Source organism: Panulirus ornatus, chromosome 58 (assembly GCF_036320965.1).
Source record: "Panulirus ornatus isolate Po-2019 chromosome 58, ASM3632096v1, whole genome shotgun sequence".
NCBI lineage: Eukaryota > Metazoa > Arthropoda > Malacostraca > Decapoda > Palinuridae > Panulirus > Panulirus ornatus.
In genome coordinates, this window is record NC_092281.1 from 19,169,087 (window position 1) to 19,185,281 (window position 16,195).

The window sequence follows — 16,195 nt, forward strand, 5'->3', positions numbered from 1 at the left end:
CATATGAAGCATGGGATGCTACGGAAAAGTCTGTGGGGGGGGGGGGGCCTGGTTGTGTATAGGGAGCTGTGGTTTCGGAGCATTACACATGGCAGCGAGAGAACGAAATGTGAGCGAATGCGGCCTTTCTTCGTCCGTTCCAGGGCGCTACCTTGCTAACGCGGGAACCGGCGGACAAGTATGAAAGACATACATCATACAAAATGACGAATGTAACTTGGATATGTATCATGTCATATCGAAAATAAGGAAAATCTCGACCCTAAAACATTAGATTACGAATTGGTTATTTTCCTTCTTCCTTATTTCATCATTAACTTTGCCGTATCTTCAAATCCTTCCCCATTTTCGAGTGATTTGTTATGTTGAAAAGACACGAAAATACAATCTAAATTAAGACGCAAACGTCAGATGAATGTTGAACTCCCGTACATTTACCATTACCCTCAAACGTTCGTTTAAGACGCGCGTTCACATCTTAATTTCCCAGCCGGAGTAATGGCTTCTAGAAACTCGACGAAGCCTCGTCTCTTGAGCTGCTTTCCAGTACCTTCTCGTCCGCCACTGTTGTGCACGATGACACCTTCTTCAGCGTCGACATCCTTCGAATCCCTGGGTGGCTCGTCTTCTCGTCTACGTCGTCGGCCTTGTACGCTGTGTGGCAGATATCCGGATACCCGCTGATATGATGATCGCTATTACCAGTACACTCAGACCTGGGGTCCAGGAGTTCGAACTCCCGTCACACAGTTCATGTTATACAGTGCGTGAAGGTGGGGGGGATTGCCCGGTACGTAACGTAGCTTTTCTAATCCCTCATCACAAGCAGTAACCCCAAATAATAATTCCTCATCACAATTACACTAAATTCCTTGATATCAAAACTGCTTTTAGTGTTGTCAATCGACAGGTTATCCTATGAGAGGACTGGCCTCTGTGATGCATAACTAGCTATTGTCTAACATAGAGGCATCTGTTCTGTTTCGGAGACACAAGACGTGAAATCAACAAATTGAATCTGGGACTCCGCAGGGCCATGTAGCTAGGCCCCCTACCTTGTTTAATATACCGTACTTAACGCCCCTCCTGAGTCCATGACGCTTTGAATCCCGAACACCATATATCTTCACCTATGCTGACGAGGATGGGATCGAAACCTCTATGTATAATAATAACCCACTCACTATACTCGACCCGGTATATCAGACACTTGTAGTCTCTCCTGGGAAAACCAGAATCCTTGACAGATGCCCCTCCTAAAGGAAGTGGTCACCAGATAAACAACTTCGCTGGAAGAATGTACCACACGTTGCCTATGTTACGATGGTCTCGAGACCTTGGATGAGAAGTACCAATACTGAGAGGTCTCGATACCTCGGATAAGAAGTGCCAATATTGGAAGGTCTCGAGACCTTGGATGAGAAGTACCAATACTGAGAGGTCTCGATACCTCGGATTAGAAGTACCAATACTGGAAGGTCTCGAGACTTTGGATTATAAGTACCAATATTGAAAGGTCTCGAGGCCTTGGATTAGAAGTACCAATACTGAAAGGTCTCGAGACCTTGGATTAGAAGTACCAATACTGGAAGGTCTCGAGACCTTAGATTAGATGTAACCATCGCTCCGGAAACAACACGAGGCAGATGTCAAACTAGACAAGATAATGTTTATTGTTGACATCCGCCCCCTGACCATACTGTGCCTCAGCTGGCTCTACCATCCTAACAGGTGTTTTGGAAGGCTGGATAAAAATACGAAGATAATGCACTGGGAATTACTCCCGCCTGCTATGAAACACCCAACAAGACTCTAAACATGACGAAAGAGCTGGGGGTCTTCCTGGCATTGGAAATTATTACAAACACCCGTTTTCTAACTGGGATCCAGATGCTCAGACAAACCCATCCCACTGATTCCAAACCCACTGGAAGAAGTCGTCCGTCCAGCCCAGAACCTTCTCTCTCCAAAAGGGGCAGAGCACCAGTCGGGATACGTCACTCGATCTGCTACTGTAGCTCAGAAGGTGATGGCGTTCATGAATTCAACCGATGGTGACACAGCCAACGCGCACTATCCTATCCCTTGGGAAATCAACCTCTTCGACATCTCTTTTCTTCACCTTTCCCTTTACATCATCATCATCATCCCCCAAAGGTAATAACGTTAGCCCGCTATCAAGCCAACACCATCACCACATAACATAATCTCTCACCTCGGCTATACAGATGGGTTGTTTATGCCACTGGTCCTGGCTGGCTGGTCGTGGCTGGTAACAGGTGCCGGTGGTGTTAACCCAGACCATGGCGTTGGTGGTGGTGGGGGGAGGGGGGGGGGGTCGTCAATCACTGGGTATCCAAATTGAATTACTTGCTAGCATTATGGTCCCCCCCCCCCCCCTTTACATTCGTTAACAGCTCCCAGATAACAAGTCTGGTGCCAAAGGATGTGAACTAGCAGCACTACCTTTCTTTCTAGTTCCTACAATCCTTCGTCTCACCTTCACTTTCCGTCTGTAAAACCTTCACGAATAACTTAAATCTAACCTCGCACTGTCATCATGATCTGTTTTACCTCGCCTCGTCACCTTATTCCTCTTACCGTCGGTGTATCCCCTCGCCTTGTCATTCTTATCTGTCTTTACCTATTTCCAATTCGTCCTTCTCTCTCTCTCTCTCTCTCTCTCTCTCTCTCTCTCTCTCTCTCTCTCTCTCTCTCTCTCTCTCTCTCTCTCTCTCAGACCTGTTCATCAAACCTCTATACACCCCTCCTCCTCCTCTCTCTATACCATCTGGAGGGTTACCAACAGAAATAGCTGCTTGTCTCAGTCTCTCCTGACCACTGTTCACAGTTTGCATCATCAATAAAGCGAGGGCAATAAAGAGGCAGTGCCAGCGGGGGTTGAGGACGACCGATGGTGCGGGCATACACACACCAGAGGCCTCTGTGGTGTAGTGGTTGGGTTCGAATCCTGGGCAAGGCAGTTGGTCCATATCCAACCCGGATGTTTCGTTGCTCCTCACCACGGGGCTGGTCGATAAACGGGTACCTGGCTGAGGCTGCGGTGTGTGTGTGTGTGTGTGTGTGTGTGTGTGTGTGTGTGTGTGTGTGTGTGTGTGTGTGTGTGCACAGTAGAGTACATCTATACAAAGTCAAGAGACGGGGCAACACGTATAAAAGTCTCTCCCCGTAACACATCAGTAGTAATCCCAAATGGTAATCCCTCATCACAAGCAGTAATCCCAAATAGTAATCCCTCATCACAAGCAGTAATCCCAAATAGTAATCCCTCATCACAAGGAGTAATCCCAAATAGTAATCCCTCATCACAAGTAGTAGTCCCAAATAGTAATCCCTCATCACAAGCACCGATCCCAAATAGATATCTCTCATCACAAGCAGTAATCCCAAATAGATATCCCTCATCACAAGCAGTAATCCCTCATCACAAGCAGTAATCCCAAACAGAAATCCCTCATCACAAACAGTAATCCCACATCACAAGCAGTAAACCCAAACAGCAAATCAAACCAGACAACTCACACTTTAAGAATGTCGTTGCTCATTTTGGGTCGACAACACTGTCGGCTTCCACCAGTCTCCCCCTGACACCATCTAGCCAACATCATGGCGTTGTCAGTACCCGCCAACCACCACTGAGCTAATCAAGTCACGTAATGACCTCGTTCGGTGATCACAATTATGCTTCCGCTTGCTCCGTTCTCATCGAGGGCGACGTCAAACCAGTAAGCAACGATCCCTCACATTCATCCCGAGCACGACGGTCCGACCTTTGTTTGGTCAGGTCATGGACCACGCCATCATGAACGAAGGGTCACACCGGTGTTGGGTTCGTGGGGTCACTACGGGGGGTCAGGTCACTCACTGTATCCCTGACACTGGTGGTGGTGTCAATGACTGTGGGTGTCAGTAAGGCTGGTGGTGGTGGTAGTGGGTGGAGGTGGTGGCACTGGTACTCATGTGCTCAAGGGCTTATACCGTCGTGTTCAAGGGCAGAGGTCTATTGGGCCGGGTCAAAGAGGTCTGGGGTTGGTGGGGGATGGGAGAGGGGAGAAGAGAGCCCTGGGGAATATGTGAAATGTCTGGAGGGACAAGGGAGTGGTCTGGTACTGGTACTCATGTGCTCAAGGGCTTATACCGTCGTGTTCAAGGGCAGAGGTCTATTGGGCCGGGTCAAAGAGGTCTGGGGTTGGTGGGGAATGGGAGGGGGGAGAAGAGAGACCTGGGGAATAGGTGAAATGTCTGGAGGGACAAGGGAGTGGTCTGGGAGGGTCGGGTGAGTGGTCTGGAGGTCAGGGTGAGTGGTCTGGGGGTCAGGTGAGTGGTCTGAGGGTCGGGTGAGTGGTCTGGGGGTAGGGTGAGTGGTCTGGGGGTCGGGTGAGTGGTCTGGAGGTCGGGTGAGTGGTCTGAGGGTCAGGTGAGTGGTCTGGGGGTCGGGTGAGTGGTCTGGGGGTCAGGTGAGTGGTCTGGGGGTCGGGTGAGTGGTCTGGGGGTCGGGTGAGTGGTCTGGGGGTCGGGTGAGTGGTCTGGGGGTCAGGTGAGTGGTCTGAGGGTCAGGTGAGTGGTCTGGGGGTCAGGTGAGTGGTCTGAGGGTCAGGTGAGTGGTCTGAGGGTCAGGTGAGTGGTCTGAGGGTCAGGTGAGTGGTCTGAGGGTCAGGTGAGTGGTCTGAGGGTCAGGTGAGTGGTCTGGGGGTCAGGTGAGTGGTCTGGGGGTCAGGTGAGTGGTCTGGGGGTCGGGTGAGTGGTCTGAGGGTCAGGTGAGTGGTCTGAGGGTCAGGTGAGTGGTCTGAGGGTCAGGTGAGTGGTCTGAGGGTCAGGTGAGTGGTCTGAGGGTCAGGTGAGTGGTCTGGGGGTCAGGTGAGTGGTCTGAGGGTCAGGTGAGTGGTCTGAGGGTCAGGTGAGTGGTCTGAGGGTCAGGTGAGTGGTCTGAGGGTCAGGTGAGTGGTCTGAGGGTCAGGTGAGTGGTCTGGGGGTCGGGTGAGTGGTCTGGGGGTCAGGTGAGTGGTCTGAGGGTCAGGTGAGTGGTCTGAGGGTCAGGTGAGTGGTCTGAGGGTCAGGTGAGTGGTCTGGGGGTCAGGTGAGTGGTCTGAGGGTCAGGTGAGTGGTCTGAGGGTCAGGTGAGTGGTCTGAGGGTCAGGTGAGTGGTCTGGGGGTCAGGTGAGTGGTCTGAGGGTCAGGTGAGTGGTCTGAGGGTCAGGTGAGTGGTCTGAGGGTCAGGTGAGTGGTCTGAGGGTCGGGTGAGTGGTCTGGAGGTCGGGTGAGTGGTCTGGGGGTCAGGTGAGTGGTCTGAGGGTCAGGTGAGTGGTCTGAGGGTCAGGTGAGTGGTCTGAGGGTCAGGTGAGTGGTCTGAGGGTCAGGTGAGTGGTCTGGGGGTCGGGTGAGTGGTCTGGGGGTCAGGTGAGTGGTCTGAGGGTCAGGTGAGTGGTCTGAGGGTCAGGTGAGTGGTCTGAGGGTCAGGTGAGTGGTCTGAGGGTCAGGTGAGTGGTCTGAGGGTCAGGTGAGTGGTCTGAGGGTCAGGTGAGTGGTCTGAGGGTCAGGTGAGTGGTCTGAGGGTCAGGTGAGTGGTCTGAGGGTCAGGTGAGTGGTCTGAGGGTCAGGTGAGTGGTCTGAGGGTCAGGTGAGTGGTCTGAGGGTCGGGTGAGTGGTCTGGAGGTCGGGTGAGTGGTCTGGGGGTCAGGTGAGTGGTCTGAGGGTCAGGTGAGTGGTCTGGGGGTCAGGTGAGTGGTCTGAGGGTCAGGTGAGTGGTCTGAGGGTCAGGTGAGTGGTCTGAGGGTCGGGTGAGTGGTCTGGAGGTCGGGTGAGTGGTCTGAGGGTCAGGTGAGTGGTCTGAGGGTCAGGTGAGTGGTCTGAGGGTCAGGTGAGTGGTCTGAGGGTCAGGTGAGTGGTCTGGGGGTCAGGTGAGTGGTCTGAGGGTCAGGTGAGTGGTCTGAGGGTCAGGTGAGTGGTCTGGGGGTCAGGTGAGTGGTCTGAGGGTCAGGTGAGTGGTCTGAGGGTCAGGTGAGTGGTCTGAGGGTCGGGTGAGTGGTCTGGGGGTCGGGTGAGTGGTCTGGGGGTCAGGTGAGTGGTCTGAGGGTCAGGTGAGTGGTCTGAGGGTCAGGTGAGTGGTCTGAGGGTCAGGTGAGTGGTCTGAGGGTCAGGTGAGTGGTCTGAGGGTCAGGTGAGTGGTCTGAGGGTCAGGTGAGTGGTCTGAGGGTCAGGTGAGTGGTCTGAGGGTCAGGTGAGTGGTCTGAGGGTCAGGTGAGTGGTCTGAGGGTCAGGTGAGTGGTCTGAGGGTCAGGTGAGTGGTCTGAGGGTCAGGTGAGTGGTCTGGGGGTCAGGTGAGTGGTCTGAGGGTCAGGTGAGTGGTCTGAGGGTCAGGTGAGTGGTCTGAGGGTCAGGTGAGTGGTCTGAGGGTCAGGTGAGTGGTCTGAGGGTCAGGTGAGTGGTCTGAGGGTCAGGTGAGTGGTCTGGGGGTCAGGTGAGTGGTCTGAGGGTCAGGTGAGTGGTCTGAGGGTCAGGTGAGTGGTCTGAGGGTCAGGTGAGTGGTCTGAGGGTCAGGTGAGTGGTCTGAGGGTCAGGTGAGTGGTCTGGGGGTCAGGTGAGTGGTCTGAGGGTCAGGTGAGTGGTCTGAGGGTCAGGTGAGTGGTCTGGGGGTCAGGTGAGTGGTCTGGGGGTCAGGTGAGTGGTCTGGGGGTCGGGTGAGTGGTCTGGGGGTCAGGTGAGTGGTCTGAGGGTCAGGTGAGTGGTCTGAGGGTCAGGTGAGTGGTCTGAGGGTCAGGTGAGTGGTCTGGGGGTCAGGTGAGTGGTCTGGGGGTCAGGTGAGTGGTCTGAGGGTCAGGTGAGTGGTCTGAGGGTCAGGTGAGTGGTCTGAGGGTCGGGTGAGTGGTCTGGGGGTCAGGTGAGTGGTCTGAGGGTCAGGTGAGTGGTCTGAGGGTCAGGTGAGTGGTCTGGGGGTCAGGTGAGTGGTCTGAGGGTCAGGTGAGTGGTCTGAGGGTCAGGTGAGTGGTCTGAGGGTCAGGTGAGTGGTCTGAGGGTCAGGTGAGTGGTCTGAGGGTCGGGTGAGTGGTCTGGGGGTCAGGTGAGTGGTCTGAGGGTCAGGTGAGTGGTCTGAGGGTCAGGTGAGTGGTCTGAGGGTCAGGTGAGTGGTCTGAGGGTCAGGTGAGTGGTCTGAGGGTCAGGTGAGTGGTCTGAGGGTCAGGTGAGTGGTCTGAGGGTCAGGTGAGTGGTCTGGGGGTCGGGTGAGTGGTCTGGGGGTCAGGTGAGTGGTCTGAGGGTCAGGTGAGTGGTCTGAGATAGAGAGAGAGAGAAGAGAGAGAGAGAGAGAGAGAGGGTTGAAACACCCTGGTCATGCGAGACAGTTGTGTGTGTGTGTGTGTGTGTGTGTGTGTGTGTGTGAGAGAGAGAGAGAGAGAGAGAGAGAGAGAGAGAGAGAGAGAGAGAGAGAGAGAGAGAGAGAGAATCCGGGTACTTTAAAAAAAAAAAGGGAGGTAGGGGGGCGGCGGGGCAGAGAGGAGGGGGGGGGGGGGGTTGGAGATAAGGCCGAGCCCAGAGAGCGCGTTGGTGCCAACGGCCCGGAAACGCAAAGACCTGTTAGGGCTGACGTTGGACCGGTGAGGCGGAACGGCCGAGCTACGTAAGGCTCAAACAAGCTGAAAGTGATACGAGAATTCATACCTAAGCCAGGCGACACTTGTGTGTGTGTGTGTGTGTGTGTGTGTGTCTGTGTGTTCTAAGTATCCTCTGCAGCACCTGATTTCGGGTGTAGCTTTCATGGTGAAGGCTTTTGTAAGCGACCCTTGCAGACCGAAAAGCTTCTACACTAGCACTAACAACAACACCGCTGCCGCCAACCTCTATAATCTAAAGGTTAAAATTACGTAAAAAAAAAAACAAACCAGTTTTAAACGTAAATCCAAGGGGGGGGGGGGGGGGGAACGGCCGCCTTTGGGGTGGAGGGTGATAAGCGTTATGACCCTTGAACACGGCCCTTGAACAGGACCTCATGACAATGATGACCCTTCGGTCTTCCACGGGTCGTACCGTCGTCGCTCTCAAGGGTCGTAACGTTCCGTTCACTCTCAAGGGTCGTAGACCGTCGTCGCTCTCAAGGGTCGTATACCGTCGTCGCTCTCAAGGGTCGTAACGTTACGTTCACTTTCAAGGAGGTCGTCACGTTACGTTCACTCTCAAGGGTCGTACCGTCGTCGCTCTCAAGGGTCGTAACGTTCCGTTCACTCTCAAGGGTCGTACCGTCGTCGCTGTCAAGAGTCGTATACCGTCGTCGCTCTCAATGGTCGTAAGGTTACGTTCACTCTCAAGGGTCGTATACCGTCGTCGCTCTCAAGGGTCGTAACGTTCCGTTCACTCTCAAGGGTAGTATACCGTCGTCGCTCTCAAAGGGTCGTAACGTTACGTTCACTCTCAAGGGTCGTATCTTCGTCGCTCTCACGGGTCGTAACGCTACGTTCAACTCTCAATCCAAGATGCCCACCCCAGAAGCCTGCACTTAACCCAACACCCACACCAGTGTTTCAGAGAAGCCAAAAATTTCCTACATGACCCCAGTTGCCCCCAGAGGGACAACACCCCTCTCTACAAGCCGGAATTACCGAAGCAGCACCTCCCCCCCCAAACTACCTTTCATGGAGTTGTTGCTTTCCTAAGGTCAGACATTACCTTAATCCCCAGCCCGTCCACTGAGACCACTAATACCCCCCCTTGGGGTTAGGGGTCTCCCCAGAGCTGGCTGGCTGGTGGGTTGGTTGGCTGGCCGTGCCCAAACGACAGCCCAACTGCACACATTAAAGATAATAAGGAAGTTAACTATAAACAATGAGGATGTACAAAATAGCGAGCAGTAGAAGACGACTATTGTTAATGGGCGATTTTAAGCGTAAACAGATAGTGATACTGTGGGGTACAGCCTCTTTCTTTCCGAGACAGGTAGAGAGAGAGAGAGTGAGAGAGAAAGAGACTGCTTAATTGATTTATCTTTAATGTCTTCAAACTCGAAAAATAAAGCAATGATCAGTTTAAAAACCTCCTCATGCTTTTGGCCAACATGCATAGAGGCATTGACATCGACATCGCCCTCTAACAGCCTCGCTGACACGAGTACAGCAGATAATACAGCAGATGGCAGAGAGGCCGATTCAGGCGCCTCGTTGCTGTATCTCCACCGCCCTGGAGATTTCAATGTTCTTACCAGGCACGAAATCACAGATAAAATCCCATAAACGCCATGCCCTCACTTATTACTAAGTGCAAATGAAAGAAAAGTACTTACCATGAAGAGTAAATCCAACGAACACAAGTAAAATCAACCTGGACCACGACATGATCTTAGAACTGAAAATTAGTGGAGCAAACTGTCTGTGTGACCGCCGCGGCTGGCAAGTATTAGCCAAGGCGCGTGTGTAGCAGTGACGTCACCCGCGCACCCTTCTATTCCTTGCCATCATTCGCCAGCTAGAAAGAATCCTCCCCTATTTATGCCATTCTCACACTCATTTTCTACAAAGTGAGTATTTCTCTGTTTTAATATGCGTTTAAGATATAGTCTGATTCAGTTAAAATACAACATCCGTTTGATATTGGAAAATGGATAGTAAATTTCGCAATCCTACAGCTAAAATCACTTTCTCCCTGCAATTGCCATGCGTAGATTTTACGATTGAGATTTGATGTTCCTTGCTCGAAATACGCCACGAATATTCAGTTTTGAGTTTTACATTGACGTTTCTCATCTGTATACTGCATACGACATTGTGTTAATGCAAAACTAAGTGGTCTATGGGGTTAAATCTCATATCGGCACTGCGCATGTCGTCCACTTAGCTAAGGCAGACCAAAGAGTTGCCAAATACGAAATTTTATTATGCGTAATTCCCAGCCAGGAAGGATTTCTTCCGTCTCCTTGAAGTTATAACTGAACACTTCGGTGAAGGATATCTATTTTTTTCCCACGTAAAATGTCTATACCAGAGGAAAATCAATATACAAGTGTATCCAATACCCATAAACATTGCTAACAGTTATTAAGAGCATACACAAATACTTAGTTCATGCGTGTCATTGGATATCACTCTCTTTTTCAGACATATTTATCATTTTAATCAAAGTCAGACATCCACCCAAATCCATACCTTAAAGTCATTAGGCAAATACATGAACTGAAAGCTAAGACTACCTGGCAACTCCCCGTGACGTAACAGTAGCTCCTCCCCTTCACCTCTAGAATATACACGGTTATCCAAGGTTAAAAAAGCGATAAGCCATTGCATGGCAGTCCTTATTAAGACCTTCCCTATGGCTCTTCGCCACTAATGAGTAGATCAGAAGCAATCTTAGGACGTAACATCAGCCCAAGCCTCACGAAGCTTTACCCGTTGTGTTTGTCAACCCTGAGATTCAAGCGGCCAAGTCGCCACTACCCGACCCTGAAGTGGTAAAGGCCCCCAACTGCCTCTCTCTCTCTCTCTCTCTCTCTCTCTCTCTCTCTGCGACCTCCATGGCATCCCATCCAGCACTAACCAGTTGGCATCGAAGCCTTTATATGTAAGGTTTATCAATTCCATACAGAGGTACAGGTTTATTCTGAATATAAGAGGGTGGTTGGTACACCGTAAAGAGCGAACGACACCATTATGAAAACCCTCGTTCATATCTTTCCATAAATAATGACGAAAGATCCAGCGAGGAATTTACGTGTCAAGCTCATTTAACTGTAATCTAAATAAATATATTAACTAAAATATGGGAATAAATGAAGGATTACGTCAGGAGAGAGAGAGAGAACATTTATGTCAACAACCTACAAGATTGTATTTACTAATTAAGGTTAATTAGTGTTCCGGATCTCTGGATCACAATCCTTCGAACACCTCATCGTTCCTAAAGAGAACATATACTTGTCAAGTTCCTACATATATATATATATATATATATATATATATATATATATATATATATATATACGTTTCCCCGCGTAGTTAGGTAGCGCCAGGAACAGACGAAGACCGGCCTCATACCCACTTGCCAGTTCTCACGAATGATGACCCGAAACCCCAGCTCCACAGACTTCTGTGTAGTTTCCCCAGACCAATTCGTGTACCTTGGTCCTATTCTTTTCTAAAAATGGGTCATGGTGTTACACAAGTCCCCTTTTCCCAAGGCTTCCTCAGCCCCAAGGCTGCGCCACAATCAGTAGCAAGAGACAATAGGTTGGACTCCTTTTGACAATGATACAACCTCGTCAAAAATCTCTCTCTCTCTCTCTCTCTCTCTCTCTCTCTCTCTCTCTCTCTCTCTCTCTCCACCTACTGCTGGCTTTATCCGCCTGCCTGCCTGCTCCACTCCCTACTCCAACTCTGTCGTCTTCACCTCCACCTATGCTCCCTATCCACCACTCGACCCACACTCGTCTTCCTTCCCCTCCCTCATCCACCTGTACCACCCTCTTCCTCCAATATATCCACCTTCACTCCACCGACTCCACTCCACTCCATCCTCCTCCACTCCATCCACCATCTTCACCTCCTCCACTCCATCCATCCATCCATCCTCCTCCTCCTCCTTCAATCTATCCGCGCCACACCAAAATTCCTTCGCTCTCCCTAAATTCCTACTCAATCCACCCACATCCCTGCTTCATCCTTCCAAGCTCTCCTTTCCCCCGCTCCACCAACCTACACTATTTACATTTCCAACACCAGCGCATCCACCCTATAACTCTTACCCTCCCTCCCTCACTCCCTCCCTCCCCAAGAGCCACCTGACTTTCCCCATTCCCCTTTAGAGTCTTACCCTGACTCCTGCCCCAGGACCCTTCCTTCCTCCCTCTCCCCACCTCCTCCTTCAGGATATCACTCCTTCCTTTCACCCCATCTGACATACACCAACAGAGCGATGAAGACACACCTGTAGCTAAATCAGGTAGGTTTCATTACGACAATCTTCATCCTACGTAAAAAAAACGGACAACTTATTTCCTTCAATATAACTACACTTACACAAGCTCACTCGAATATATATATATATATATATATATATATATATATATATATATATATATATATATATATAGCGCCAGGAATGGATGAAGGCAAGAAAGTATGAATATGTACACGAGTATATATATATATATATATATATATATATATATATATATATATATATATATATATATACTATTCGCCGTTTCCCGCGTCAGCGAGGTAGCGTTAAGAACAGAGGACTGGGCCTCTGAGGAAACATCCTCATCCAGCCCCCTTCTCTGTTCCTTCCTTTGGGAAAAAAAAAAAAAAAGGCAGAGGGGAGGATTTCCAGCCCCCGCTCCCTTCCCTTTTAGTCGCCTTCTACGACACGCAGGGAATACGTGGGAAGTATTCTTTCTCCCATATCCCCAGGGGATATATATATATATATATATATATATATATATATATATATATATATATATATATATATATATATATGTGTGTGTGTGTGTGTGTGTGTGTGTGCGTGTGTGTGTGTGTGTGTGTGTTTCCGGGCGCTACCTCGCTAACACGGGAAACAGCGATTAAGTACAATAAATAGATAAATAAATATACACACTCCAGTTACTCGTTTATCAACTGACCTCTGAGGGAAGGATGACCAGCTGGGTTGTCTGTGAGCCGACTGCTCCGTCCTGGATTCGAATGCGGGCTCAAAAAATTCATAGGTCGGATTTGCCATCGAGCCAGCCCCTCCACCACCACCACCACCAGTAGTCTCGCCTGCATCACACAAAAAAGTAAAAACTGTAGAGGCAGCCAAAAGCCGTGGCGATGTCTGACTAAAACTGAAATATATATATATATATATATATATATATATATATATATATATATATATATATATATATATATATATATATCTTTCAAACTATTCGCCATTTCCCGCGTTAGCGAGGTAGCGTTAAGAACAGAGGACTGGGCCTTTGAGGGAATATCCTCACCTGGCCCTCTTCTCTGTTCCTTCTTTTGGAAAATAAAAAAAAAAAAAAAACGAGAGGGGAGGATTTCCAGCCCCCCCCGCTCCCTCCCCTTTTAGTCGCCTTCTACGACACGCAGGGAATACGTGGGAAGTATTCTTTCTCCCCTATCCCCAGGGTTTTATATATATATATATATATATATATATATATATATATATATATATATATATATATATTTTTATACTTTGTCGCTGTCTCCCGCGTTTGCGAGGTAGCGCGAGGAAACAGACGAAAGAAATGGCCCAACCCCCATACACACGTACATACACACGTCCACACACGCAAATATACATACCTACACAGCTTTCCATGGTTTACCCCAGACGCTTCACATGCCTTGATTCAATCCACTGACAGCACGTCAACCCCTGTATACCACATCGCTCCAATTCACTCTATTCCTTGCCCTCCTTTCACCCTCCTGCATGTTCAGGCCCCGATCACACAAAATCTTTTTCACTCCATCTTTCCACCTCCAATTTGGTCTCCCTCTTCTCCTCGTTCCCTCCACCTCCGACACATATATCCTCTTGGTCAATCTTTCCTCACTCATTCTCTCCATGTGCCCAAACCATTTCAAAACACCCTCTTCTGCTCTCTCAACCACGCTCTTTTTATTTCCACACATCTCTCTTACCCTTACGTTACTTACTCGATCAAACCACCTCACACCACACATTGTCCTCAAACATCTCATTTCCAGCACATCCATCCTCCTGCGCACAACTCTATCCATAGCCCACGCCTCGCAACCATACAACATTGTTGGAACCACTATTCCTTCAAACATACCCATTTTTGCTTTCCGAGATAATGTTCTCGACTTCCACACATTTTTCAAGGCTCCCAAAATTTTCGCCCCCTCCCCCACCCTATGATCCACTTCCGCTTCCATGGTTCCATCCGCTGACAGATCCACTCCCAGATATCTAAAACACTTCACTTCCTCCAGTTTTTCTCCATTCAAACTCACCTCCCAATTGACTTGACCCTCAACCCTACTGTACCTAATAACCTTGCTCTTATTCACATTTACTCTTAACTTTCTTCTTCCACACACTTTACCAAACTCAGTCACCAGCTTCTGCAGTTTCTCACATGAATCAGCCACCAGCGCTGTATCATCAGCGAACAACAACTGACTCACTTCCCAAGCTCTCTCATCCCCAACAGACTTCATACTTGCCCCTCTTTCCAGGACTCTTGCATTTACCTCCCTAACAACCCCATCCATAAACAAATTAAACAACCATGGAGACATCACACACCCCTGCCGCAAACCTACATTCACTGAGAACCAATCACTTTCCTCTCTTCCTACACGTACACATGCCTTACATCCTCGATAAAAACTTTTCACTGCTTCTAACAACTTGCCTCCCACACCATATATTCTTAATACCTTCCACAGAGCATCTCTATCAACTCTATCATATGCCTTCTCCAGATCCATAAATATATATATATATATCCATATATATATATATATATATATATATATATATATTCATTTATTATCGAGAGCGTCTGTATGAACTTAACGTAATGTTCAGAAAAATAAACTTGGTACACCGGGAAACAGACATACATATATCCACTTCTGGAGGCTATCGTAACGCACTTTAATACAATGTGGGGAAAACAAATTGACTTAACTGCTTCATAGATGAGATTATAATCTCCATGATATGTGGTTGATGCTCAGCGTCATAATGCAATGAATATCTTCATTGTTCTGTGAAAGCAAAAAGAACTGAAGACAATAGAAATATATATATATATATATATATATATATATATATATATATATATATATATATATATATATATATACTCCAGTCAATATCATCGAGAGGAAGAGAGACTGAACAAAGGCGTGGGGGACTTCGATCTGATGTCTTATTATCTTTTGGTGTAACGCACGATACCTGATGTTTACATGACGGTACCCTGTCATCATCCACCTCAAAACCTGTAGTAAAGCGAGGCTTCCTGACGCCCATAATGTTCCCATACGTGTGTATATCACAGATCAGACATAGAAAAATGTATATATATATATATATATATATATATATATATATATATATATATATATATATATATATATATATATATATATATCTTGATTTCCATCTTGCACGGTTGCACCAAGAACTTAAAAGCCTTCACACAATGACTTCACTTCTATCTTTTATTCTTTTTTTTTTTTCCTCTTATCACTTGTGGTGAGTCGGTCGTATCCGTTGGCCACGTTCCGTTACGCACAAACAGGAGGACGTTATGCCCTTGGCTCTGTGTGTGTATGTGTGTGTATGTGTGTGTGTGTGTGTGTGTGTGTGTGTGTGTGAGCGTGTCGCACCGTCAGGACGCACACCCTCCCGCGCCATTCCTCCCTAACAATAACTGTGCAAAATGTCTTTTGTCTTTACATCTTGTGACAACGTGGTGGCATACACCTCACATTTGCGATCCCCAGTTCTGTGCCTGTACGACGGGCCTGGTCCTCCTCCTGTGGATACCAACACGCAGGAGGTGGAAGGTGGGAGGAGGGATGTGGAAGGTGGGAGGAGGGATGTGGAAGGTGGGAGGAGGGATGTGGAAGGTGGGAGGAAGGAGGGAAGACCCCGATGTGTTTTTGTTTGAGACGGACGACGACGATTGCCCAGCCCACTTTCGCCTTGTGGTGTGGTGTTGTCCCACCACCACTTTTGCCCCCACCACCACCCTCTTCTTGGCAGTCTCTCCACCGCGCCAACACCACCAGCAGGAGCAGCGGTGGTATAGACACATTCCTTTTCTTTTCTTTTTTTTTTGAAAAGAATTCGTCGGATTTGTTCAGTCTCAATGGCGGATCTCAGTGTTAAAAATTCTTTAACTTTCGTCTAAACAACTGTTGGAAATCTGAAGACAGACATCTATCTATTACGCTGACCTTCTCCGTTAATTCAACAAACCTTCAATTACAAACGTTTAATTGAAGGGAGGGAAAAAAGAAAGACATTACAATTAACGTCATCATGTCATGATGATAATCAGGTAATGACTTTCATGGTTCCGTAATTGCTATTACGTCATTAGATTGGTCACGTCATTATCAAACCATTAACTATGTGATTACAATTTCTAATCACAATTTACAGGGAAAAGAGTTTTAGGACCCAAGTTGCCCCG

At 48.5% G+C, this 16,195-nt stretch overlaps 1 protein-coding gene across 1 annotated transcript in view; it reads right to left on the bottom strand.

Moving 5' to 3' along the window:
* LOC139766621 (protein Skeletor, isoforms B/C) overlaps positions 1-12,746 on the bottom strand; it is a 295,127-nt gene extending 282,381 nt beyond the window's left edge. Inside the window, exon 1 of the mRNA XM_071695486.1 lies at positions 12,623-12,746. Within this exon, the coding sequence (XP_071551587.1) occupies positions 12,623-12,704 (82 nt within the window). The 5' untranslated portion in view covers positions 12,705-12,746. The remainder of the gene's footprint in view (positions 1-12,622) is intronic.
* Between the last annotated feature and the right edge of the window lie 3,449 nt (positions 12,747-16,195).